Raw genomic sequence first — 25,733 nt, 5'->3', positions numbered from 1 at the left:
GTTAGCATTGGGAGAAACTCAGTAAAGTGTACTTGGAATCTGTATTAATTCCACAACCACATGTGAATTACAATTATCTCAACAAAAACTTACATTAAAAAATCCTGCAAATCTTTTTTTCAAGAATAACACCTTACTCTGTCATCTTTAGCATCATAATAGCTTATTTGTTGACTGCTAATTGGGCTTGCATGAGGCCTCAGACAAAGTCCCCTGGCTCAAGCTAAGCTGAAACTGGTATGCTTTTTGATGTTTCTGATCTTCAGAGTCACTGATCACACTAGGACATTCCGACATTTTCCAGAGGAGTTATCTGGTCTTCTGTGAGCTCCCTGGCACTATCAATGTGCAAGCAGATTGCTTGACCACTTCATGAGTGAGGTAGACAAGACTGGGGAGGGAACTAAATAGATAACAGATTGAAAGAAATAGTTGAAGGAGCTGGGGCTGTTTTCCCTGAAACAAGGTGACATGGAGGATATAATAACTGGGTTCAGATCCCTAGAGGGCTGTTTTGGGGCAGAAAAAGTGAGAGCTGAGTTTTTGACAAAGTTCCCAGTGCTGGACACATTAAAGTAATGGTGATGCTTTAGGGTGAGGAGAGTGGGAGGTTGTGGGCATTTTCTTCAGGCTGAGCCTGGTGGGTCAGTGGACTGGGAAGGTCTTTATAAATGACCAAGGCCTTCTTAAGCTATAGAAAAGCTGAGTGAGAACACATTCTGTTATGGAGGCTTCTCCTTCCTACCTTCCTCCTCACTCTGAGCAGTGGGGGAAGGGGAGGGGCAACGAGTTGGAGGATATGCAGAGAGGCTCAGTTCAGAAGAGAAAAAAGAAGAGATTCCTCAGGGATATAGAACTAGAAATACCATTTGACCCAGCAATCCCATTACTGGGTATATACCCAAGGGATTATAAATCATGCAGCTGTAAAGACACATGCACACGTATGTTTATTGCGGCACTGTTCACAATAGCAAAGACTTGGAACCAAGCCAAATGTCCAACAATGATAGACTGGATTAAGAAAATGTGGCACATATACACCATGGAATACTACGCAGCCATAAAAAATGATGAGTTCATGTCCTTTGTAGGGACATGGATGAAGCTGGAAACCATCATTCTCAGCAAACTATCGCAAGGACAAAAAACCAAACACTGCATGTTCTCACTCATAGGTGGGAATTGAACAATGAGAACACATGGACACAGGAAGGGGAACATCACACACCGGGGCCTGTTGTGGGGTGGGGGGAGGTGGGAGGGATAGCATTTGGAGATATACCTAATGTTAAATGACGAGTTACTGGGTGCAGCATACCAACATGGCACATGTATACATATGTAACTAACCTGCACGTTGTGCACATGTACCCTAAAACTTAAAGTATAATTAAAAAAAAGAAGAAGAGAAAAAAAAAAAAGTGTGCTAGGCTGAGGCTGGACCTTCTCAGTGGCCCCTGGTGGAGGTGTGGGAACAACCGCAGCTCAGGGGCCTCACCCTGTCTCCCATTTGAGTGGCAGGGAGGGATATAGGAGGATAGGCTGGGAGCAGGAACCCTAGCCTCGTCAGGCACCTGTCTATCTGTCAGTCAGTCCTTCCAGGACTTCCCCATGGGAGAGCCCCTCCTCTTACTGAAATCGCTCCCAGAATGGCACTGGTAAGATAACACGGCCTGGGAAGAGGGGGTGGAGGGTAGCCTAAAATTAGCCCCTTGGACCAAGACTAGGGGCTGACTCCTAGTCTTTCAACGGCATTGTTAACAGTGGGAACCGAGAGCCCCAGCTGCTCCAGGTTGGGGCTGTAGGGGCTCCCTAAGGAGGGGACACCAGGGCCCCAATGTTTCACAGAGGGGCGGGGGGCAGCGACCCTGGGCAGCATGACCTCAGGCTGAAGCCCGGTGAGTACCTGGAGCCTAGGACCGGTTTGAGAAGAGTGACCACTGCGGGCCCACAGACCTGTGATCACCCACTACCCGTTGTAGGCTGTTTCCGCTGGGTCTGGGACGTGGTGGGAGTTGGGGGAGGCGCTTGGAAGGTCGTTAGGGCAACCCACCAGGAGGAGGGAGGAGGGATATAATGCCAGCTCCCTGCCTTGTGTGTCCCAAGAGGATATGTCTGCCTAGGACCTCGGGTCTAAACAGACCTGCTTCTTGAGAGCAATTGTGATTATACACTACAGGAAGTGTGGAGATTTGTCTTTGTGTCCCTGTGTGGTGTTGGCTAGTCTGTGTGTGTGAGTGCCTTAGAGTGGGTTTAAGGGCATAAGGGCAGAACTCGTAAGGGTGGGAGAAGGAAGATGAGGCTTAAAAACGTTCTGCTAATGCCTGAAGGAATGCTCTAGGATGCACGGAAACCAACCACTTTCCTGTAGGAGTACTTAACCTGGATTCACAGACACCAAGAGGGCCTTAGATAGAATTCAAGGGGTCCAGAAACTTGGATGAGTAGACAATTACCTTTTTTCCCCCTAACCTCTTACTAAAATTTACTATTTCCTTCAAGGATGAATGCAGGTATCAAATGGCAGTAGCATAACCAGTTCATGTAATTTGGTTACCAGAAGAAACCACAGATATTTCATATCATATTACAGTTGTGGCAGAGATCTTGAAATGTCATTTATTACCACTTAGAAATTATTACTAGACCTTTTTATTTAATGTGTTACTAAAGAACATCTCTTACTATATCATGCATTTAAAAATATTTTGACAGTCACATTTTAATATAATTGGTTTCCTTTAATTTTATGTGTTTTATGTAGCAAAAACCATTCTGAAAGGTGTTTACAGACTTCGCTAGTTTGTCACAGGAACCAATATCACAAAAAAAAGGTTTAAAACTCCTACATCTTTAGGATCAGGAAGGAGCTACATGCACATAACAGGCACATAGTAACTCTTTGATTAATAAACTACAGCAAAGTGAGGTAAGACAACAGGCTAGCTGGATTTCCTTGTCCTTATCTAATGGAGGCACGATTCACTCCAGTGCCACAGCCAGCTGGAGAGCATGGCTTGGTCTCCCTCTGGAGGCTCATTATATGAGCTCTGCTGTGGGCTCTTGGTATGACCTTAGCAAGAACTTCAGCATTTCCCTCTGCCACTCCCTGCCAATTATCTGCCCAGATCCCAGTCGCCAAAATAAAATATTAAGGAGGGAATTCCTACCAGTTATCAGAATAAATTATTTGTAAAGGAACCTTCCATTACCTAAGACCCTGGAATTCAGCATGACACTCAAAAGCTGAAGATCCTGGGAGCTGCAATGTGACTCTGCTGGAGTCAAGGGAGGGGGGTATGTGTTTGTGTTTCATCTTGTAATAGAAAGAACAGGAGGAGGAGTAGAGAAACCTGGATTCTATTTCTGACTCTGCTTTTGCCTTGATGTAAGGTATATGGAAAACCCCTTACCCTCTCTGGACTCAGTTTCCTCCATCCAAAAAATGGGGATAATATTACCTATTTTGTTACATGAAATTGCTTTGAAAAGCACAGGATTATAAGTGTGTTCTGAGTTCTTGTTAATGAGACAACTAACAATAACAACCATGTGACCTTACCAAAGTCCCTGCTCTGCTCTGAACCTTGGTTTCCCCATCTGTAAATTGAAAAAATTAAATTAAATGATCTACAAGGTCCCTTGCAGCTCTGAGGTTCTAGAACATTAAGTAGGGAGCAATCGCCTTAGAAAATGGAGACATAAGTAACAATCATCATCATAGTAAAAATAGTTACTGAGAACTACTTTCAGGCACTATTCTAAGCACTTACTATGTACTAACTCATTTAATCCTAACAACCCTCCAAGGCAGATACTATTGTTATTTTGTCTTTACAGATGAAGAAATGGGCACAGAGAGATTAAGTGACCTGCCCCAGGTCACACAGCTACTAAATGCTAGAGCTGGGGTAGAAGCAGAACTCCCATGTTTTGCCACTACCACATAAGGCCTCTTTATCTGCACTAGGGCAAACAAAGACCCATATAGAAGTTACAATACAGTGTGATGACTGCTATAGTGCTATAACACAGACTCTGCAGGAATTAACTTGGCAGAAGGAGTTGCATGTGGCAGAAAGAAACATGGTGTATATGGAGAGCCATCACTTTTTGTCTCTTGTCACTGGATCTCAGGATATAAGTCAAGGAGTAGTAGGAAGTGAGGCTGGAGAGATTGGCCAAGATTTATTCATGAAGGACCTCTGAGCTGGGCTAAAGTATTTGGGCTGTAGCTGGAAAGAAAGGGGAGCCATTAAGGTATTTAAAACAGAGGATTGGTAGAGATCAGATATGTATTTTTAAATTACCACTTTAGCAACAATGTGGAGAAAATATTGAAAAGAGAAACTACCTATGAGACCACTATAACTGCTGAGGCAAAAGGCAGTGGGGGCCTAGATGAAGCATAGTCAATGATAATGGTCCCTGAAGAGCACAGATGGTCTAGAGAAGTCTTTAGTAGGTAAAATCCACAGGACTTGATGGGATTTTATGAGAGTGGGATAAAGAGGCAAGAGCATTGACAGGAGTCTTGGTTTTTGGTTTGGTTGACCAGGTAGATGGTGAGGAAATGATATATGGATCAAGTTTAGTCATGGTGGTAGTGGTGGTGATGTGATACTGCTGTCTTTGAAGTGCTTGAAGAAACTCAGTGGATACATGCCTGGAGCTAAAGAGAGAGCTGGGGGCTCGGATAGAGACGCTTAAAATAATCAGAATAAAGGTGAGAGCGACTGGAGAGAAGAGGACGGAGAGGAGAACACAAATATTTCAGGGGAGAATGGGAAGGGAGAAAAATCAGGAGAGTGTGCTGGCAAGGAAGCTGATGGAGGAGTTTGTAGGGAGGAGTGGTCTGTAGGGATAGATATTCCAGAAAAGTCAGGGAAGAAAAGATCTTCAAGACATCCACTGGATTTAACCACAAAGATGACCTTTTGAAGAGCTTTCTTGGTGTATGTTTGAGTGTGGGTGAAGCCAGACTGCAGAGAATGGATAAGTGAATGGAAGGTGGTGAAGTACATAGTAGAAAACTATTTGGATATGTTTGGTATAAAGAAGGGAGAGACGAAGAGAAAGATAGCTAGAATGGGACAAAGGACCATAGAAGTTTATTCTCCTAAGTTTTGTCTCCTAAGATGGAGGCTAAAGGTGCAGAGTATGTAGTAGCTCTCTTACTCCTAATAACCTCATGAGAAAGTGACTTCCATTTCTGTCTTATAGATGAGGAAACTGAGTCCCAAAGAAGGGAAGAGACTTACCCAAGGTTACTCAGCAAAGAACTGAGAGTGCTGAGCTGCAAACCTGGGTCTGCTGGATTTCCAAAATCCTGTCCTTTCCATTGCACCCCAAGAATGAATAAATAATAACACCATATATGGAGCTGATGCTGGTGGGTGGGGAGGGGCCTAAAGTTTAGGGTGACCCTACCCACCCACCTCATAATTTTCTTTCTATGAGGTAGGTACCTGAGGTCCCAGACTAACAAAGAGGGGTGGGGGTAGACAGTGAATAAAAGAAGGTATGAGGTCCTGAGACCTCAGCTGCAGGGTATGGGAGAGTAGGGGAACTTAAGCTCTGAGAAACCTGCCAGCTCGCCCTGATGACATTACAAACTGAGGTGGGCGACCTTGACACTGAAGCACTGGTAAGGTCAGAGGTTAGGTTGAGTCAGACATTGAGCCATGAGTGGTTTTGTAGGGTGAGGATTATGGGAAGAGAAGAGTTGAAGGTTGAGTCAAAGGCTCTAGCCTGGGTCAGACAGGATGGAAAAAGGCTTAAGCCAGAGGAATGGGGAGGCAGTGTTGGCAATCAAAGGGACTCCTGGATTAAATTGGTCCTGGGGGAGAATCTAGTTGTAATCAGAGAGGAAACTTGCCCTGGGAGCCTCGACTGTTTCCTGCCATCTGTCTTCATTTTACTTGAAATATGTTCTTTGTAATGCCACCTCTTCATTTAATCAGTAAATATCATTCAATACCAGTTTCCTGAATACTTCTTTTCCTGAAATGTGGGACTTCATCTGAGGGAAGGTTACAGAAGGCTCAGATGAGGGAGCTTTAGTCATATATGAGGAGCTGTGAAGAGTTAAACTATCTGAAAATGGAGTTAAGGGCTTGCCCCAAAAGATTGATGTCAGAAAGCTCAGGGATGGCAACTTGACACCACAAAGTATGGTTCTATTGGCTTAGCCAGCGCCAGGCCAGAGCCACCTTACTAATCCACACATTCTGAACTGAGGAAAATGCATCTACCAGATTTCCAGCCATGATATAGCCCTACAAGGGGTAGAGGAATACAAGATGAATACAGGGTCCTTGCCCTGGAGTTTATACACTAATGGAACATAGATAAGCGGAAATGTGGTGTGAAAGTTCATAGCTGAAGTTTGGTTGTGATCCTTCAGAATCCCTGAGCAGGAAGAGGAGATTAGAGAAGGCTTCCTAGAAGTAGGAGTTTGAGGGGTAGGCAGAAGAGTGTATGCAAAGGCATCAAACTGTAAAATGCCCTGACCTGTTTTGGCAGTGTCTTTGGGGCCTGAAATAAGACAGTGGGATTGGGAGTGAGAAGTAGGAGACCCATGAATGAGTAGCCTGATGGTGAAATGGAGGGAGATTTCAAGGAGCGTGCGTGGTCAGGCTTTTGATGGGTACCCTCATTCTCTCCCACTTGTTTGTCACCCACAGATCTGGCATTTCCTTGTGCTCATAATGAGAATAGTTCTCCAATTAGCCAAGATGAACCTCATGGACATCACCAAGATCTTCTCCCTCCTGCAGCCCGACAAGGAGGAGGAGGACACTGACACAGAGGAGAAGCAGGCTCTCAATCAAGCAGTGTATGACAACGACTCCTATACTTTGGACCAGCTTTTGCGCCAGGAGCGTTACAAACGTTTCATCAACAGCAGGAGTGGCTGGGGCGTTCCTGGGACACCCTTGCGCTTGGCTGCTTCTTATGGCCACTTGAGCTGTTTGCAAGTCCTCTTAGCCCATGGTGCTGATGTTGACAGCTTGGATGTCAAGGCACAGACGCCACTTTTCACTGCTGTCAGTCATGGCCATCTGGACTGTGTACGTGTGCTTTTGGAAGCTGGTGCCTGTCCTGGTGGTAGCATCTACAACAACTGTTCTCCCGTGCTCACAGCTGCCCGTGATGGTGCTGTTGCTATCCTGCAGGAGCTCCTAGGCCATGGTGCAGAGGCCAACGTCAAAGCTAAACTACCAGTCTGGGCATCAAACATAGCTTCATGTTCTGGCCCCCTCTATTTGGCCGCAGTCTACGGGCACCTGGACTGTTTCCGCCTGCTTTTGCTCCACGGGGCAGACCCTGACTACAATTGCACTGACCAGGGCCTATTGGCTCGTGTCCCAAGACCCCGCACCCTCCTTGAAATCTGCCTCCATCATAATTGTGAGCCAGAGTACATCCAGCTGTTAATCGATTTTGGTGCTAATATCTACCTTCCATCTCTCTCCCTTGACCTGACCTCACAAGATGATAAAGGCATTGCATTGCTGCGACAGGCCCGAGGTGAGTGGTGAACAGGCCAGCCTCCTAGGCCACCTGGCTTGGAGGTCCCAGGGCTCTAAATCACGTATAAGCCAATCCTCTGAGGTGCACTGGAGAAAACTCCATCTTCCTCCCTCTCCTGGGGCCCCAGTAGAGAAGAGGGGTTATGTATTCCATGTTAGAGAAAGGTCACTAAGATAAGGTTGGGTGGGGGTGGGGAGCATTAGCCCAATTTCTGGTTCTGGCTCTGCCAATGACTGTTTTATTTCTTGGAAAGGATAGAGCATTAGGGCTGTAGTAGCCAGGGGAGAGTGGATGTAGGCTTGTGTGGGAGAATTTTGCTGATAATTGCTCCTCATGACCTGTTTCTTCTTGCTGTAGCCACTCCACGGTCACTTCTATCACAGGCCCGTTTAGTCGTCCGCAGAGCCTTGTGCCAGGCTGGCCAGCCACAAGCCATCAACCAGCTGGATATTCCTCCCATGTTGATTAGCTACCTAAAACACCAACTGTAATCTTGCAGTCTCCCCAGGAACTTATGATGCCTCCGAAAACCACCTGGGGACTCAGGTAGCTGGAGGGCATTACAGCCTCATCCACTTACCTGGAGCTGCTCTCCTGTATTATCCTCCACAATAAAATTCTCCAGAAAATAAGTCCCAGTGTCTGCTGTGTCTGGTGTGTGTGGGCATGGATGGGGGCATGGGCGTTATTGAGGGAAGGGGTATGATTGGCCATGGAGAAGGATAGCAAATGGTCTGGTATCTGACAGGCACAGGAGTCTGTAAGACCAAAAGAGGAAACTAACCCAATGGCCTATACCTCCCCACCAAGATCCTTTAGAGAGTTTTGGGAGCTGTGTTGCCCTGGAAGCAAGGTCCTGAATAATACAAGTGGGTAGAAGGGTAGCATCAGCTTGCCCAGCCCTGTGCCTCCCTTCAATTCTCTGGCTGCTACAAGACACCTTTTCATTGGCTGTCCCCCAGTCCCATATTACTTGAGTCAAGTGACTGAGGAGCCTCCCATTCACTCACCTTGAATCATAGGCTGCATTTCCGCTAGTCCAGTTTATATTCAAGATCTACCTGGGTAAACAAACTATCAAATATTTATGACAGAATATCTAATGTGAAAAATAAATTGGTTACATAGGTGATAGGCTGAGAATCCAAGTAAGACAAGCAGATAACTTAGAGATTAGCAAATGCAGGAAGCCAACATAACTTCTAGGCTTCAGGGGTAAGGGAGGAGGGAGAGGGGTCATCTGATTGAAAGTGAAATCGCAGGCCTGCCCTCAAGGGCTAAAGCCACAGATGAGAAATGCGCCTGAGCTAGAGGATGGGAAGAGGTAGCCTCTTCTTTCCCTCATTCCTGCCCTTCAATCTGCCTCTGAAGTCTCTCTCATTGAGGAAACCAGAAGTCAATTAATATTAGAACCTGAGAAACACAGCTTACAGGGGTCAACCCCCTTGCAATCAGAGTGAGGGTGAGGTGGTGAAGAATGGAGAGACCATGGGAGGAGGTAGTATGACCTAAACCAGGAGCTGGAATCACACAGCAGAATTGAAAGTATGCTGATAGCAGGAACCACAGAGGAGACACAGCAGGGGCAGCACTCAAGGCAGAGAAGGCAGAGGCTAAGTACCCTGGCTTCTCCATTTTCCCTGCCTTCCCACCAGTGCCTTCTATTGGTTAAACCCAGCCAGAAGGTAGTTGACTTGGAAGCCTGGGAAATGCAGCCTGTAGGGGTCAGACCCCCTATAATGTGGAGAACTGGGGAAGGAGGCAAACAGACCCTGGAACAGCACAGATATCCACTTAAATCCAGGGAAATTCATTTTACTAAATTTTAATCCCTCCACAGGACCTTCTTGTATTTCTTCTGTACAACTGTGGGTGAGGACATGGATGAGCAGTGAAAGGGACACAAGATTAAGGGGTAGAGGAGGGAGCCCAGATAATCTGTCCCCAGGAAGCACTTTACATATTTAGAGCCCTTCCTGGGAGCTGCTTTGATGGTCTCCTACATCATGCTCCCCTATCACTGGGAAAGGAAGGCAGAGCACGGAGTCTTAATCTGATTTGCCCCTCACCTCTCTCACCTCCCCCACTCTCCCTAGCTACTTCTGCCTGAGAGACTTTAGGAAGGAAGGTGAGAAAATTGGACATCTATCTCCATGCTCCCGCCCCACCTAGCTTTCAGATTTTCATTCTTAGGCACTTTGGGAAACAGTGCAACTGTTTTTCTCCAAGGAACATAAGAACTAAAGAACTGAGGGCTTCAGGGTAGGCATCTTCAGCTCTCTTCTGTCTTTCTCTCAATCTGGGATCCTAGGTGGTAGTTTATGCAAAACCCCACCCCTAGCCCTGCCTGCCATTCCCTTAGGGCCCTTGGGGACTAAGTCAACCTCAGCAGCCCTATCTGCTATAGATCCCCAGGAAAGTACATCCTTCGAATGGGGCCTGGCCAAGGTGGCCTCCTCCATGGCATCTGGGACACAGACTCTGGTTGACCCAAGAAGGCACATGGACACTCTGGGCATTTCAAAGTACATGTGCTTGAGGAGGTTATAGGAATGTACAAAATTCTAGGTAAAGAGGAAGGGCCAAAACTCTTAGCTTCAATTTCCCAGATGAGGGAATTGAGAACCCAACTAAGGTAAGTGCCCATGTTATTATTTATGGTCCAGCTCTTCAAAGTACTTCTAGCTGTTCTTTCTCTGGTTGCCTGTGCTGTTAGTGAGAAGAGACAACTTTAAGTCCTGGTACCTTAATTTTGTCCCCTCCCCAGGCCTCATCATTCCCATCCAGAAAATGGGCCAGGAGTTGGAATGAATCACCTCAAATTCTGATGATGACTTTTCCAAGGCAATTTTGCCTAGGAAGTATGAGAAGAAAGCAGAGATGCTATTACTGCACCTAGAGTGAAATCTTCCTCTTGGCCTTTAGTGTCTTGTTGGCACTGACTCCAGGTGAAAGCTCAGTTTCCTCAATCCCCCTTACCCCCAGCACAGTCACTAGCTTTCAGAAGGCCAAATCTTAACTACTTCAGGTAAGCTAGGCCCCTTATCTCCCTTTTATCTCTCCTGACCTCCCTTTCCTTTCTGCCTTTCTTCCTTCCTCTCTCCCTCCTTTCTTCTCTCCTGCTATCATGTTAATGTTGTACTTCCCAAATTCAAATGTTGGAACCTAATCTCCAGTGTGACAGTATTAGGTGGTGAGGCCTTTGGGAAATGATTAAATCATGAAGGCTCCAGTTTCATGAATGGGATTAGTGACCTTGTAAAAGAGACCCCAAAGACATCCCTCACCCCTTTCACCATGTGAGGACACAGCAAGAAGATGCTGTTAATAAACTAGAAAGTGGGCCCTCACCGGACACCAAATCTGCTGGCACCTTGATCTTGGACTTTCCAGCCTCCCAAACTGAGAGAAATAAATTTCTGTTGTTTCTAAATTGCCCAGTCTAAGGTATTTTGTTATAGCAGTGCAAGCAGACTAAGACACCTCCCTTTCTTCCTTCCTGACATTGCCATTATCCTGGATCTTGGCTCTGCTTTGTACATGCCACTATCAGTCTGCACTCTCTCCTGCAATGGGAAAATTATTTTGCTTTATTCAAAAAGATGGCCCCCAAGGACTACATCCAAAGTGTAAAATGGCCCATGGGACTCCAGAAACCAGAGAGATCCCCATTCAGCTGCTAACTTGACAGCCTGATGGAGAAGGTGGTATTTGATCTTTGCTTTGAAAGGTGGAAAGAATTTTAATCAGCAGAGAGGAAGCAAAAGGTATTAGTGGAGGGAACTCTATGAGCAAAAGCATAGAAGTGGGAAAATGCAGGGCAGCTTGGTTTCAGTTCAGTGAATTTGAACAGGAGCTAGGTTGCAGACTAAACCGAAGACAGCCATGAATACCTTGGTTTTTTAGACTTGAAGGTTTCAGTTCTTAGAATGGGACACTTATACTCACAGGAATGACTTCCTGAGCATATGGAGAACATGTTCCCTGATTTCCCAGGACATATCTGCTAGCATTAACTAAAGCACTGTCGTGTGTGCACATATCAATTTACTTACAAGTTATTTGCACACCTATAATTTCATTTACTTCTTAGAACAATTCTGTGAGGTAAGCAGAACAGTTTTTGTACAGATGTTGCAACTAAAGCCCAGAGAAGGGAGGGGACTTGACACAGTGAGGCAGTGGCAGAGCCAGGACTGAACCCACAAGACTCCTGATGCCCAAGCCAGTGTCATTTCCCAAGATGCTGCTTTGCTTCATGTGTGAATGTTAGCACTGAGGCAGGGGTGGTGCATGGAGGTTGCAAGCTCTGACTTCATTTTCCAGGCCTGGGTCCCCGCCCTCCCGCCGATAGAACTTAGCACTAAGGAGTGATGTAGCAAGGTAGGAAAAGGTGGCAGCTCCAGTGACTGGGGATAAGCTAAAGGGGCTGGGCTAAGCCTACAGTGAGGGGCTGGGCATATGGGAGGATCAGAGGCCTCCCTCTCCCTGCCTAGGGATCAGAGGGGCCCCGATTCTACTTTGCTGGTTATTTCCAAACTCTAATGGGGTTTCATTGTTCCCTCAGCCTTGAGGAAACCCTGCTCCTAAACAGTCAAGCCAATGACCATCTGTTTCATCCTGGTATCTTCTGAGCTCTATCCACCTACAGGCACAGAAGACATTAACTTCCAGCTACTAGCCTACTTGTTAGCTCCTACTTTGCCAGTCTCCAAGTAGGCTGCTTCTTCCCTGGAGAAAATCAGAGGCTAGGCTGGTGGCAGAATCTGGTCCAGTGATACCTCCAATGCTCTGGCTTGCAGTTCCTTCACCTTCTTGACTCTTGCACCACCCCTCACTCTCCATTTTAGTATCCTTGGCCTTACCTGGAAATGCAGGTTCCCCTTTTTAGTCAGAATTGCTTGCTTTCCCAGAAGTTACATTCCTGGAACTCTATGGTTTGATTCCACAGAATCTATTCAACAGATATTTATTGAGTACCTATTCTGTGCCAGGAACTGCATTTCAGGCACCACACAAGCCTAATTTATCTGCATTTCCCCTCTCCCCTGTCTTCCCTTCCCTCACTGTCCATCTTTGACTCTGTCTTCAGTCACTTCAGTCTCCACACTAACTTTGGATCAAGCCGTTGTCCTCTCCTAAGCCTGGTCTAAGGAACACTATAGAAGAAATAGAAATAACTAATCATCATAGAAATCTAAATAATCGAGAGAAGAATGATGGTCATCAGAGGCTGGGGGACTTTGGGGGAAAAGAAATGGGGGATTATTCATCAAAGGGTACAAAGTTTCAGATAAACAGGATGTGGTGGTTAATATCGAGTGTCAAATTGATTGGATTGAAGGATGCAAAGTATTGTTCCTGGGTGTGTCTGTGAGGTGGTTGCCAAAAGAGATTATTAAAATCTGAGTCGGTGGACTGGGAGAGGCAGACCCTGCCTCACACAGTCTGGGTGGGCACAATCAAACCAGCTGCCTGCTCGGCTAGAATAAAGCAGGCAGAAGAACGTGGAAGGAATAGACTGCCTGAGTCTTCCAGCCTTCACCATTCTCCTGTGCTGGATGCTTCCTGCCCTTGATCATCAAACTCCAAGTTCTTCAGCTTTTGGACTCTTGGACTTACCCCAGTGGTTTGCCAGGGGCTCTCAGGCCTTTGGCCACTGACTGAAGGCTGCAATGTTGGCTTCCCTACATTTGAGGTGTTGCGACTCAGACTGGTTTTCTTGCTCCTCAACTTGCACAAGGCCTACTGTGGGACTTCACCTTGTGATTGTGTGAGTCAATAATACTCCTTAATAAACTCCCTTTTACATATACATATATCCTATTAGTCCTGTCCCTCTAGAGAACCCTATTACAGATTTTGGTACCAGATGTGGGGTGGTTCTAGAGAAACAGAATATTAAGGATGGAGTTCTTTAGTTGGTTTTGGGGTTTCTGGGGTTGGCTGCTTAATATGATTAGAACCCAAAATGCTAAGGACTCTACTTCTAATAGTATGGAGAACATTGATAGTGCTTGGTGTGAACTGTTTAGAGAGTTATGCAAAATAAACACATTTGATACTCCTGATTCACTGCTTGTGAGAGGCAAGGAGTTTAGTGACTATACATAATACCTTTGACCATATGTGGAGAACCAAGTAATATAATAATGTTGGTTGGTTGCTCCTAAGTTAACTGGACAAAATGATGAAAGAAAATGATGAACTCAGGGATTCTAACTCTCAGCCCCAGAAGTACATACTGATCCTCAAATCTTCTAAGATTGCCCTGAGTGAGAGTCTTATCTCCTGTAGAGAAACAGCTGAAATTGTGTAAAACCAGACACAAATTCTTGTCATGCGAGTGGCTGACCTGCAATGAAAGGTGCATGTGCAGCCTCACCAGGTGTCTATTGTTAAAGTGAGGACACTGATTAGAAAAGAGTGGGACCCTGCAATTTGGAATGAGGACATGTGGGAGGACCCTGATGAGGCTGCGGGCACTGAGCCCCTAAATTGTGATTATCCTTTTTTTGCCAGAGAAAACAGCCTGCTTACCCCCAGTGGTGGCAAGATCCCCTCCCTACCCATGCTGCCATCAGCCTTCCCACCTTTGTCTGAGGAGATTAACCATGAACTGCCTGAGGCAACAGTAATGTCCTCCCTTGAGGCACTTGTCAGGCAAGACAATGCTGATTCTCCTCAGGACCCACCCACAACACCGCTGTTTGCTTCTAGTCCTATAACTAGACTCAAGTCCCGGCGAGACCCTAGAGATGAGGTTTAGAGTGTGACACACAAGGAGGTGCACTACACACTCCAAAAGAACTGCTTGTGTTTTCTAATTTACATAAGCAGAAATCTGGAGAACAGGCATGGGAATGGATACTAAGGGTGTGGGATAATGGTGGAAGGAACATAAAGTTGGATCAGGCTGAATTTATTGATATGGGCCAACTAAGCAGGGATCCTGCATTTAATGTTGCAGCTTGGGGAGTTAATAAACATTCTAATAGTTTATTTGCTTGGTTAGCTGAAATATGGATCAAAAGATGGCCTACTGTGAGCAAGCTGGAAATGCCTGATCTCCCTTGGTTTACTTATAGAGGAAGGGATCCAAAGGCTTAGGAGGATTGGAATGCTAGAGTGGATTAATCACTTTAGACCTACTCATCCCAGCTGGGAGGATCCAGAAGACATACCCTTCACCAGTAGTTTGTGAAACAGATTTGTGATGGGAACATCTGCATCCTTGAAGAGCTCTGTGATTGCTCTTCTCTGTATGCCAGATCTTACATTGGGAACCGCAGTAACTAAATTAGAAAAATTTAAATGCAATGGGAATAATTGGATCCTGAGGTGGAAGGGGTCAAGTGGCAGCACTCAACCGTCAAAGGCAAGATGGGTGTAGTTACCATAATGGAGAGCAAGGCAAAGCAGCCATCAGAATAGTCTAACTTGTGCAGAGCTCTGGCTTTGGCCAATTAAACACGGTGTTCCTGGAAGTGAAATTGATAGAAAGCCTACTGCATTCTTTCTTAATTTGTAGGAGCAGAAAACTTCGAGGTCAAGTGGACAAAAGACTAATTGGAATTGTAAAAATATAGAATCACAGCCCCTCAATCAATTTCCAGACCTGAACCAGTTTACAGACCCAGAACCCCTTGAATGAAGGGGAAGCCGAATCCCCTTGAGGAAAGACCCAACTACAATACCAACAATTTATGCTGTTAATCTTTCTCCCATCCTTCCCCAAGGAGACTTCTGGCCTTTTACCAGAGTAACTGCACTGGGGAAAGGGGAATTATTAGATTTTTGGGGGACTACTGGACACTGGCTCTGAGCTGACATTGATTCCAGGGGGCCCAAAACGTCATTGTGGTTCTCTAGTTAAAGTAGGGGCTTATGGAGGTCAGGTAATTAATGGAGTTTTAGCTCAGGTCTGACTTACAGTGGGTCCAGTGGGTCCCCAGACTCAACCTATGGTCAGCTCCCCAGTACATGAATGCATAATTGGCATAGACATACCTAGCAGCTGGCAGAATCCCCACATTGGTTCGTTAGCTTGTAGGGTGAGGGCTACAAGTAAATCAAAAACAATATCACATCCCTGGAGAGATTGCAGAGATTAGTGCTACCATCAAGGACTTAAAAGATGCAGGGTGGTGATTCCCACCACAACCCCATTCAACACTCTTATTTGGCCTGTGCAGAAGACAGATGAATCTTAGAGACTGACAGCAAATTATCATAAGCTTAGCCAAATGGTGACTCCAATTGCAGCTGCTATACCAGATGTGGTTTCATTGCTTGAGCAAATTAACACATCTCCTGGTACCTGGTATGCAGACTTTGATTTGGCAAATGCCTTTTTCTTCATTCTTGTCCATAAGGACCATATGAAGCAATTTGCCTTTAGCTGGCAAGGCCAGAAATATACCTTCACTGTCTTACCTCAGGGGTATACCTACTCTCCAGCTTTATGCCATAATCTTGTTCACAGAGATCTTGATCACATTTCCCCTCCACAAAATATCACACTGGTCCATTACATTGATGACCTTATGCTGATTAGATCCAGTGAGCAAGAAGTAGCAAACACACTGGACTTATTGGTGAGACATTTGCATGCCAAGGGATGGGAAATAAATCCAACTAAAATTCAGGGAACTTCTACCTCAGTAAAATTTCTAGGGGTCCAGTGGTGTGGGGTCTGTTGAGATATTCCTTCTAAGGTGAAGGATAAGTTGCTGCATTTGGCCCCTCCTACAACCAAGAAAGAGGCACGATGCCTAGTGGACCTACTTGGATTTCAGAGGCAACACATTCCTCATTTGGGTGTGTTACTCTGGCCCATTTATTGAGTGACCTGAAAGGCTAGCAGTTTTGAGTGGGGTCCAGAACAGGAGAAGGCTCTGAAATAGGTCCAGGCTGCTGTGCAAGCTGCTCTGCCACTTTGGCCATATGACCCTACAGATCCAATGATGCTCAAAATGTCAGTGGCAGATAGGGATGCTTTTTGGAGCCTTTGACAGGCCCCCACAGGTGAATCACAGTGGAGGCCTCTAGGATTTTGGAGCAAGGCCCTGCCATCTTCTGCAGATAACTACTCTCCTTTTGAAAGACAGCTCCTCGCCTGTTACTGGGCTTTGGTGGAAACTGAACTTTTGACTCTGGGTCATCAAATCACCATGCGACCTGAACTGCCTGTCATGAACTGGGTGCTTTCTGACCCATCTATCCATAAAGTGGGGCATGCATAGTATCATTCCATCATCAAATGAAAGTGGTAGTATATACAAGATTGGGCTTGAGCAGGTACTGAGGACACAAGTCAGTTACATGAAGAAATGGCTCAAATGTCCATGGTCCCCACTCCTGCCACCCTGCCTTCTCTCCTCGAGCCTGCACCAGTGGCCTCATGGGGAGTTTCTTATGATCAGTTAACAGAGGAAGAGAAGACTAGGACCTGGTTCACAGATGGTTCTGCATGATATGCAGGCACCACCCAAAAGTGGACAGCTGCAGCCCCTTTCTAGGACATCCCTGAAGTACAGCAGTGAAGGGAAATTTTCCCAGTGGGCAGAGCTTGGAGCAGTGCACCTGGTTGTGCACTTTGCTTGGAAGGAGGAATGGCCAGATGTGTGATTTTTTACTGTTTCATGAGCTATAGCCAATAATTTGGTTAAATGGTCAGGGACTTGGAATAAGCATGATTGGAAAATTGGTGACAAAGAAATTTGAGGAAGAGGTATGTGGATGGACCTCTCTGAGTGGTCTAAAACTAAGAGGATATTTGTATCTCATGTGAGTGCTCACCAAAGGGTGACCTCAGCGGAGGAGGATTTTAATAATCAAGTGGATAGGATGACTCATTCTGTGGACGCCACTCAGCCTCTTTCCCCAGCCACCACCATCATAGCCCAATGAGCCTATGAACAAAGTGACCGTGGTGCCAAGGATGGAGGTTATGCACGGGTTTTGCAACAAGAACTTCCACTCACCAAGGCTGACCTGGCTGCAGCCACCACTGAGTGCCCAATTTGCCAGCAGCAGAGACCAACACTGAGCCCTCCATATGACACCATTCCTCTGGATGATCAGCCAGCTACTCTGTGGCAGGTTGATTATATTGCACCTCTTCCATCATGGAAAGGGCAGTGGTTTGTCCTCCCCAGGACAGACACTTATTCTGGATATGGGTTTGCATATCCTGTGTGCAACCATTCTGCAAAGACTACCATCCGTGGACTCACAGAATGCCTTATCCACAGTCATGGTATTCCACACAGCATTGCCTCTGACCAAGACCCTCACTTTATGGCTAAAGAAGTGCAACAGTGGGCTCATGCTCATGGAATTCACTGGTCTTACCATGTTTCCCATCATCCTGAAGCAGTTGGAATGATAGAACGGTGAAATGGCCTTTTGAAGTCACAAGTAGAATGCGAACTAGGTGACAATACTTTGTAGGGCTGGGGCAAAATTCTCCAGAAGGCTGTGTATACTCTAAATCAGTGTCCAATATATATGGTACTGTTCCTCTCATAGCCAGGATTCACAGGGTTCAGTCATCAATGGGTGGAAGTAGCACCACTCACTATCACCCCTAGTGACCCACTAACAAAATTTTTGCTTCATGTTCATTACTTTCTATTGGCCTAGAGGTCTTAGTTCCAGAGGGAGGAATACTGCCACTAGGAGGCACAACAATGATTCCATTAAACTGGAAGTTAAGATTGCCACCTGGACACTTTGGGCTCCTCCTACCTCTAAGTCAACAGGCTAAGAAGGGAGTTCCAATGTTGGCTGGGGTGAATGACCCGGACTATCAAGATGAAATCAGTCTACTACTCCACAACGGAGGTAAGGAAGAGTATGTGTGGAATACAGGAGGTCCCTTCGGGCATCTCTTAGTATTACCATACCCTGTGATTAAGGTCAATGAGAAACTACAACAACACAATCCAGGCAGGACTACAAATAGCCCAGACCCTTCAGGAATGGAAGTTTGGGTCACTCCACCAGTACAAAACCACGACCTGCTGAGTTGCTTGCTGAAGGCAAAGGGGATGCCAAATGGGTATTAGAAGATTATAGTCATCAATAACAGCTGCAGACCAGTTGCAGAAATAAGGACTGTAATTGTCATGAGTATTTCCTCCTTATTTTGTTAAGAACATGTTTGTGTATGTATACACTTGTACTGAGAGAATATCTTCACTTTATTTCCTTTCTTTTTCCTTCATCATGTGACATAAGATTTATTGACTTCCTATCAGCATTTAAGTGTTGTTATCTTTATGTAATAGCATTTCGGCTAAGGATTAGTCAGCTTCCGGTTGTACAAAGGATAGCTGTATTATGTTAGGCTTAATTTTGACATTATTATTGCCTTTATTTAAAGATTATATATGATTTCAGGAGATGTGTATGGGTTCAAGTTGACAAGGCGTGGACTTATGGTTAATATTGAGTGCCCACTTGATCAGATTGAAGGATGCAAAGTATTGTTCCTGGGTGTATCTGTGAGGGTGTTGCCAAAAGAGATTAACATTTGAGTCAGTGGACTGGGAGAGGCAGACCCACCCTCAATCTGGGTGGGCACAATCTAATCAGCTGCCAGCTCGGCTAGAATATAGCAGGCAGAATAACGTGGAAGGAATAGACTGGCTGAATCTTCCAGCCTTCCTCATTCTCCTGTGCTGGATGTTTCCTGCCCTAGAACATCAGACTCCAAGTTCTTCAGCTTTTGGACTCTTGGACTTACACCAGTGGTTTGCCAGGTGCTCTCAGGCCTTCACCATTCACTGAAGGCTGCAGTGTCAGCTTCCCTACCTTTGAGGTGTTGTGACTCGGACTGGCTTCCTTGCTCCTCAGCTTGCACACGGCCTATTGTGGGACTTCACCTTGTGATCGTGTGAGTCAATTCTCCTTAATAAACTCCCTTTCATATATACATATATCCTATTAGTCCTGTCCCTCTAGAGAACACTGACTAATATACAGGAGAAATAGGTTTTGAGATCAATTGCACAGGAGGGTGACTATAGTCAATAAGAATGCATGATTTATTTCAAAGTAACTAAGAGAGTAAATTTCAAATGTCTCACCATAAAGCAATGACAGGTAAACAAGGTGATGGATATGTTAATTAGCTTGATTTAATCATGCCACATTGTATACATATATCAAAACATCATATTATATCCCATAAGTGTACACAATTATGATTTGTCAATCAAAAATAAAAATAACTCTAAAGAGTTGATTTCCATCAAGCACTTATATGTTCCAGGCAGTGTCCTCAGTAATCACTTCACATGGATTAACTCATTTATTTCAATGGCTTTGTTTTATTCATGCCCATTTTATAGATGAGGAAATTCAGGTGCAGTGAAGTTAAGTAGGCTAAGTGAAGTTGCTCTAGGTCACACAGCTAGGAAGCAGGATGTCACAAAACTACAGAATGGGGTGGCTATACATTCCTGGGTGACAGCCTAGCTGGACCTTTACCAACTAGCCCATTGTCTGCAGTGGCTATTTCAAACCTTGTCCAATATTAACAGACTTCCTTGAACCTCCGTCTAGTACTGCTTTTCCTCTCACTGTCAACAAGGAATTTTGCCTCCTTCCTCCCAGAGCAGGTAGAGGTCATAAGGAGTGACATCTTCAACCTTCCATAACAACAAACTCTACTGAGTCCACCCATTTTTCCCTCTTGTCTTGATCCCTCATCCCAGCAAAGGTTAATTCATCTGTAAGGGCTCTGGATTCCATCCCCCACTCCCACCCGTAGCCCCCACCCATCAATTACCTTGTTTCCTGTATCTTCTACTTGATTGATTTCTTTTCCTCTCAGCACATAAACAAACTCACATCCTTCCATCTTGTAAAAACAAACCTGAACACCAGGGCCCCCTCTAGCTACCACATCTTTGCGGTCAAACTTCTAGAATAAGGAAGCTGTATACATTCTCCCTTTTCTCACAGACCATTCTCTTGACACCCCAGGGCAGTCTGGTGTATATCTACAGCTCTGTCCTAAACTGGCCTTGCCCATATCACCAGTGACTTGCCAGATCCACAACCAATGGCATCTTTTCTGCCTGTATCTTGCTGGATTTCTGGGCAGCATCTGACACATACACTCTTGGTAACTCTGTCTTTTATAAAATCCCAGTACTTTACTTGGCTTCCAGGAGAGCCAGTTCTCTTTGCTCTGGTTTCACATTGCCAATCCCTCTTTCTCCGGGCCTTGTGGGCTTCTATTCCTCACTCTTCTCTTGCCCTCACATCATTCATCTAAGGTGTCAACACCAAGTCCAGCCAGTTCTATCTTCCAAATACATCCAGAGTCCAATCAGTTTCCACCACCTCCACTGCCTCTATTCTGATATGGATCACTATCAGTGCCTCCTTCCTGGCCTCTCTGCTTCTTCCTTTGTTGCTATAGCTCCCTAAATGTTTTACTAAGGTCATGTAACTCCTCAGCTCAAAATCCTGCAAAATCTAAAGTCTTTAAAATGACTCAGAAAACTATACATTGTCTGTTTCCCTGTGTCCTCTCTGACCTCCTCTCCTACCACTTTCCTCCTCACTCACTGTGTTCCAGGTGCACTGGCTTGCCTAGATGCTCCTCTAACATTTCAGCATGTCACCACCTCAGGAACTTTGTATTTACTGGTCTCTCTACCTGGAATGCTTTTCCTCCAGATATCCTCATGGTTTGCTCTCTCAGTTCCTCTAGGTCTTTGCTAGAATATCACCTTCTCCTACTTCCTTGTTTAAAACAGCACCCCTCAGTACTCCCTATACCCATTCCCTGCTCTATTTTTCTCCATCACATTATTTTTTCAAGAGACAAGGTCTCACTATGTTGCCCAGTCTGCAGTGCAGTGGCTATTTGTAGGCACAATCCCACTACTGATCAAGATGCAAGTTTTTATGTGCTCCGTTTCTGATCTCGGCCAGTTCATACCTCCTTAGGCAGCCTGGTGGTCCCCTGCTCCTGGGAGGTCACCATGTTGATGCTGAACTTAGTGCAGACACCCTATCAGCATAGTGCACTACATCCCAGAACTCCTGAACTTAAGCTATCCTCCTGCTTCAGCCTCCCAAGTAGCTGGGACTACAGGCATGTGCCACTGCCCCAGCATATCCATCACATTTATTGCCATCTGACCTACTGTATATTTTATGTATATATTTGTTCATTGTCTATCCCTCACGGAGCTTCCATTTTCATGATAAGAAAGAGAAAATTTAAAAATGACTCTAAAATAAATAACAATAAAAAATATACCAAGAGGTGGTAAATGCTGTGGATAAGAAAAAAAGGCCTATTAAAGAATTGGAGAGTGAAGGGGGTGGAAATGGGGATTGCTATTTTATATATCAACTGTTCAGTGAAGGTGTCACTATTAATGACATTTGAGCAGCCACCTGAAGGAAATGAGGTGCAAACTATGCCAATATTCAGAGGACAAACACTGTAGGCAGAGGGAGCAGCCAGTGCAAAGGCCCTGAGGTGGGATTTCTGACAAGTCAAATTCAGTATGTCCTAAACAAAATCATTTTTTTTTTTTTTGGAGACGGAGTCTCGCTCTGTCGCCCAGGCTGGAGTGCAGTGGAGCGATCAAGGATCACTCCAAGTTCTGCCTCCCAGGTTCATGCCATTCTCCCGCCTCAGCCTCCCAAGTAGCTGGGACTACAGGTGCCCGCCACCACGCCCGGCTAATTTTTTGTATTTTTAGTAGAGACGGGGTTTCACCGTGTTAGCCAGGATGGTCTTGATCTCCTGACCTTGTGATCCGCCCACCTCGGCCTCCCAAAGTGCTGGGATTACAGGCGTGAGCCACCGCGCCCGGCCACATTTTCCTAATTCTGTTCCTATATTACTCAGTTCAGTGGATGACAACACCATCCAGCAGTCCCTTGTCCAAGTAAGAAACTCAGGAGTTTTCTTCCTCTTCCACTAGACTGGTTGCCCTTGAGACCAGAAGCTGTGTGTAGTCCCTCATTCTGGGTAATGAGTGTGTCACTTAACACAGGGCCTGGCACAAAGGAGATGCCCAATGAGTGGTAACATCACACTTCATTGGTGGATGCTGGCACTTAAGCTTGATATTAGGCCTGAAAATGCCTCATTTCATGTTCAGTAAATACATACTCGTCAACAAGTTTGTGCCAAACTCTCTGTTGAGTGCTGAGGATATGAAGATGAACAAAATATTCTGCCCTGGGAAACTGAGTCTGGGTCTGCACAATAAAGTGAGTCTGTTCATAAGGAATCATAGGCTCATGTGTGTTTATATTAAAAACCGGTTTCGGCCAGGTGTGGTGGCTCACGCCTGTAATCCCAGCGCTTTGGGAGGCCAAGGCAGATGGATCATGAGGTCAGGAGATCTAGACCATCCTGGCTAACACAGTGAAACCCCGCCTCTACTAATAATACGAAAAATTAGCTGGGTGTGGTGGCAGGTACCTGTAGTCCTAGCTACTCGGGAGGCTGAGGCAGGAGAATGGCGTGAACCCGGGAGGCGGAGCTTGCAGTGAGCCGAGATCGCTCCACTGCACTCCAGTCCGGGCGACAGAGCGTGACTCCGTCTCAAAAAAAAAACCAAAAACAAAACAAAAACTGGTTTCAAAGTCATATTAGCAGTTCCATAACTTTGAAGATCTGTACATTGGATCAGAAGGATAGCAATAATAATAACAGCATCAGTAACTAACATTTATTGATACCATCTTATGTACTAGCCTCTGTGCCACTTCATATGGACTACTCAATTCTTACCACAATTCTCTGACATGGGTGCTATTATTTTCATTTTGCAGAAAAAAATGTTGAGACTCAGAGAGGTAAATTGACCTGCCCAGATCATCCTGCTCCTAAGTGGCAAGCTTCACAACCCAGCCCAGGCAGTCTGGTGGCAGAGCCACTACAACATACCACTTTCCTGGAAAAGATGAACTTAGCTAGTTGAGCCCCAATTTACCCACGCAGTCATGGTCTTTTACACTTTGGCCCCAGGCCTTTCTTTCTAGTCTAATGTCCAGCTCTTCCTCTCCCCACCACACAAATACTTAGCCACAGCCATCCAGAATTGTAGCTCTTGCCCAACCCACCATACCCTCTCACTGATGGGCTTTGGCTTGGGCAGGAATCCTTCCCCTACTTTTCTGACTTGACCCAACCGTCAAAGCTATCCTCCATAGAACTTTTCTCTGATACCCCTTGCCACCCTGGGGAGAAGGAGTCTCTTCATCTGCAATGCTCCAGAACACCTTTGCCAGACCTCTAGTGTAGATTTCAGTTCCTCTCAGAACTCCATACCCAGGTGCCTCAAAAAGGTTAACACTGTACTGCTTCTCCCAATAACTATCAACAGGCCTGGCATAGAGGAAATGACTATGGAATACTTGGTGAAGAAAGAAATGAGCATTGTAATGATGTGCCCTGTAATGATGTGTCTACTTGAGTTTATGAAGTTGCCTCCACACAGCCCACACATCTGTTCTTATGGGCTTTTCACTGCAGCCACAAGACACTAGGCAGCACGAGGATTATCTCCATTTTGCAGGTAAACAAACTTAAGAAAGATTTCCAGCTCCTCACAACCAGTGCCTGTCTTGACTAAGCAAGTTGACCACGTGTCAGTCAGCATGTGGAATGGGGTCTTACAGTACTCTCTTTATGAGGAGGCATTTTGAGGTGCAAGTTTATGCACACACTTGGTCTTTCCATACATCGTCCCTGGAGAGAAGTGAGCTATACAAACAAGAAGCTGTGTTGTCCCCTCCCACATCTTTTCCCCTTTAATACACACATACAGTATCCTCCCAAGACTCAGTAATATCTGGACCATAAAGAAGGGTGCTCAGCTGGGAGTTCTCTAGGATCACAAAGAATATTTTTTTTTCCTGAAGCCCCATTTCTTTTGGGTTTAGCTCAATTTCTCACGAATTGTTCCTCCCACACTAGTCACTCCAAAAACTGACTGGTGTGACAGAATGTTTGGTGGCTGGGCAGAAGGCATAGAAGACTAGCCCCTGTGACAGGAGCAGCACTATAGTGCCTGGGACTATTTCAAGCCTGCCACCTGACTACTTTGCACACCTCCTCTCTCCCTGCTTCCACAACTGAGACTGCTCTGGCTCTTTGTTTCCCTGGACCCCAGGTTTGCAAACTGCTTTCTCATAATCTTAGTCTAATTCAGAGAATCAAGGTTCTGAGAGAAATGTGAGCAAGTGGCAGTGACCAGAGGCACAAGGTAGGGAGGAAGTCTATAATGGAGATTCTGGAAAAGAAAATAAACTTCCAAATCAGGCCCACAAATGAGAATCAGGACTTTGCAAAGCAGGAAAGCATAGCCCCAGGGAAACTTTTATAGTCCAGCCATCCAGATGGGAAAAAAGTTGCATAATGAGCCAGCAGCAGCTCCCTACTCCTCACCATTTATTTAGACTCAGTACTAGGATGGGAGTCTGATGTTCAATATTGATTTTTGTTGGCAATGTATAGAATGCCATGGAAGGTCATGGAACATCTATATTTTCTATAATATTCTGTGGAAGGTCATGGAATATTATAGAAAAAAATGAGTTGAACTGTCAGATCTCAAAGATATCAAGGGAGCCTGATGATGCTTACCCTCTCCTTGTGGAGGTGGGGTGATGCCCTGGCCCAGAGAAAAAAATGAATTGGCCAAGGTGTCCAGCAAGTCTGAGGTAGAGCTAGAGTCAGATCCCTAGCAGCCATGTCAGTTCCTGTGCTCTACACATGAAGAGGCAGCAGTCCACCTCTTACCAGTTCAGCAGCTGGATCTTTTCAAGACTGTCAGGACCCAGAAGCAGCAGAGAACACTCCTGCAATGCAAAAATAGCACGCATTGTTCTCTAATCCTTCTCTCTATCCTCAGCTTTAATCCACCCACCTCCCTTTTTAGACACACACAGAGTTTTAGGGCTGGGCCTTCTGGATATTCTTGAACTAGTGGTGGAACTAGATTCTTTGCTGCCTCAGCTCACCTGGCCCTGGCAGCCACTGATGACACTTAATGTCCTTAGGCTAGAGACCCAAGTTCGCCTGGCTCCCTGCCACATCCCACACACAGTAGCAGACAAGGCTGGTACAGGCCTCCTCACTTTGTCCTCAGCCTGACCTCCGGTTTGGGCCCAGACAAGATTTTCCTCTCAATATTTAGACA

At 45.6% G+C, this 25,733-nt stretch overlaps 1 protein-coding gene and 1 long non-coding RNA gene across 4 annotated transcripts in view; one reads left to right on the top strand and one right to left on the bottom strand.

The window, feature by feature from the left end:
* The window catches only part of LOC117977762 (uncharacterized), a 177,410-nt gene that overhangs the window by 151,406 nt on the left and 271 nt on the right, over nt 1–25,733 (bottom strand). For both annotated transcript variants that reach the window (XR_008622710.1, XR_008622711.1), the window contains exon 2: nt 25,334–25,392. This is a non-coding gene — a long non-coding RNA (uncharacterized LOC117977762). The remainder of the gene's footprint in view (nt 1–25,333; nt 25,393–25,733) is intronic.
* ASB12 (ankyrin repeat and SOCS box containing 12) lies at nt 5,545–8,171 on the top strand. 2 transcript variants are annotated; one of them, XM_008970024.4, is made up of 3 exons: nt 5,545–5,623; nt 6,690–7,536; nt 7,897–8,171. In XM_008970024.4, the coding sequence occupies exons 1-3, from the start codon at nt 5,606–5,608 to the stop codon at nt 8,028–8,030; spliced, it is 999 nt and encodes a 332-aa protein (XP_008968272.1). In that variant the 5' UTR covers nt 5,545–5,605; the 3' UTR covers nt 8,031–8,171. The 2 variants fall into 2 exon arrangements, with proteins under 2 accessions (XP_008968272.1, XP_008968271.1); XM_008970023.4 differs by having other exon boundaries at nt 5,545–5,650.

The sequence above is a fragment of the Pan paniscus genome, chromosome X (genome assembly GCF_029289425.2).
Source record: "Pan paniscus chromosome X, NHGRI_mPanPan1-v2.0_pri, whole genome shotgun sequence".
In the NCBI taxonomy this organism is placed as follows: Eukaryota; Metazoa; Chordata; class Mammalia; order Primates; family Hominidae; genus Pan; species Pan paniscus.
The sequence above is the reverse complement of the archived record's forward strand: the minus strand, read 5'-3'. Positions and strand labels throughout refer to the sequence as shown.

What these genes read in the sequence shown, in the direction of transcription:
- ASB12 (XM_008970023.4), top strand. Translation starts at nt 5,606, where the DNA reads ATGACATTACAAACTGAGGTGGGCGACCTTGACACTGAAGCACTG. An exon ending in ACCTTGACACTGAAGCACTG is followed by an intron (nt 5,651 to 6,689) that starts GTAAGGTCAGAG and finishes TGTCACCCACAG; the next exon opens with ATCTGGCATTTCCTTGTGCT. An exon ending in ATTGCTGCGACAGGCCCGAG is followed by an intron (nt 7,537 to 7,896) that starts GTGAGTGGTGAA and finishes TTCTTGCTGTAG; the next exon opens with CCACTCCACGGTCACTTCTA.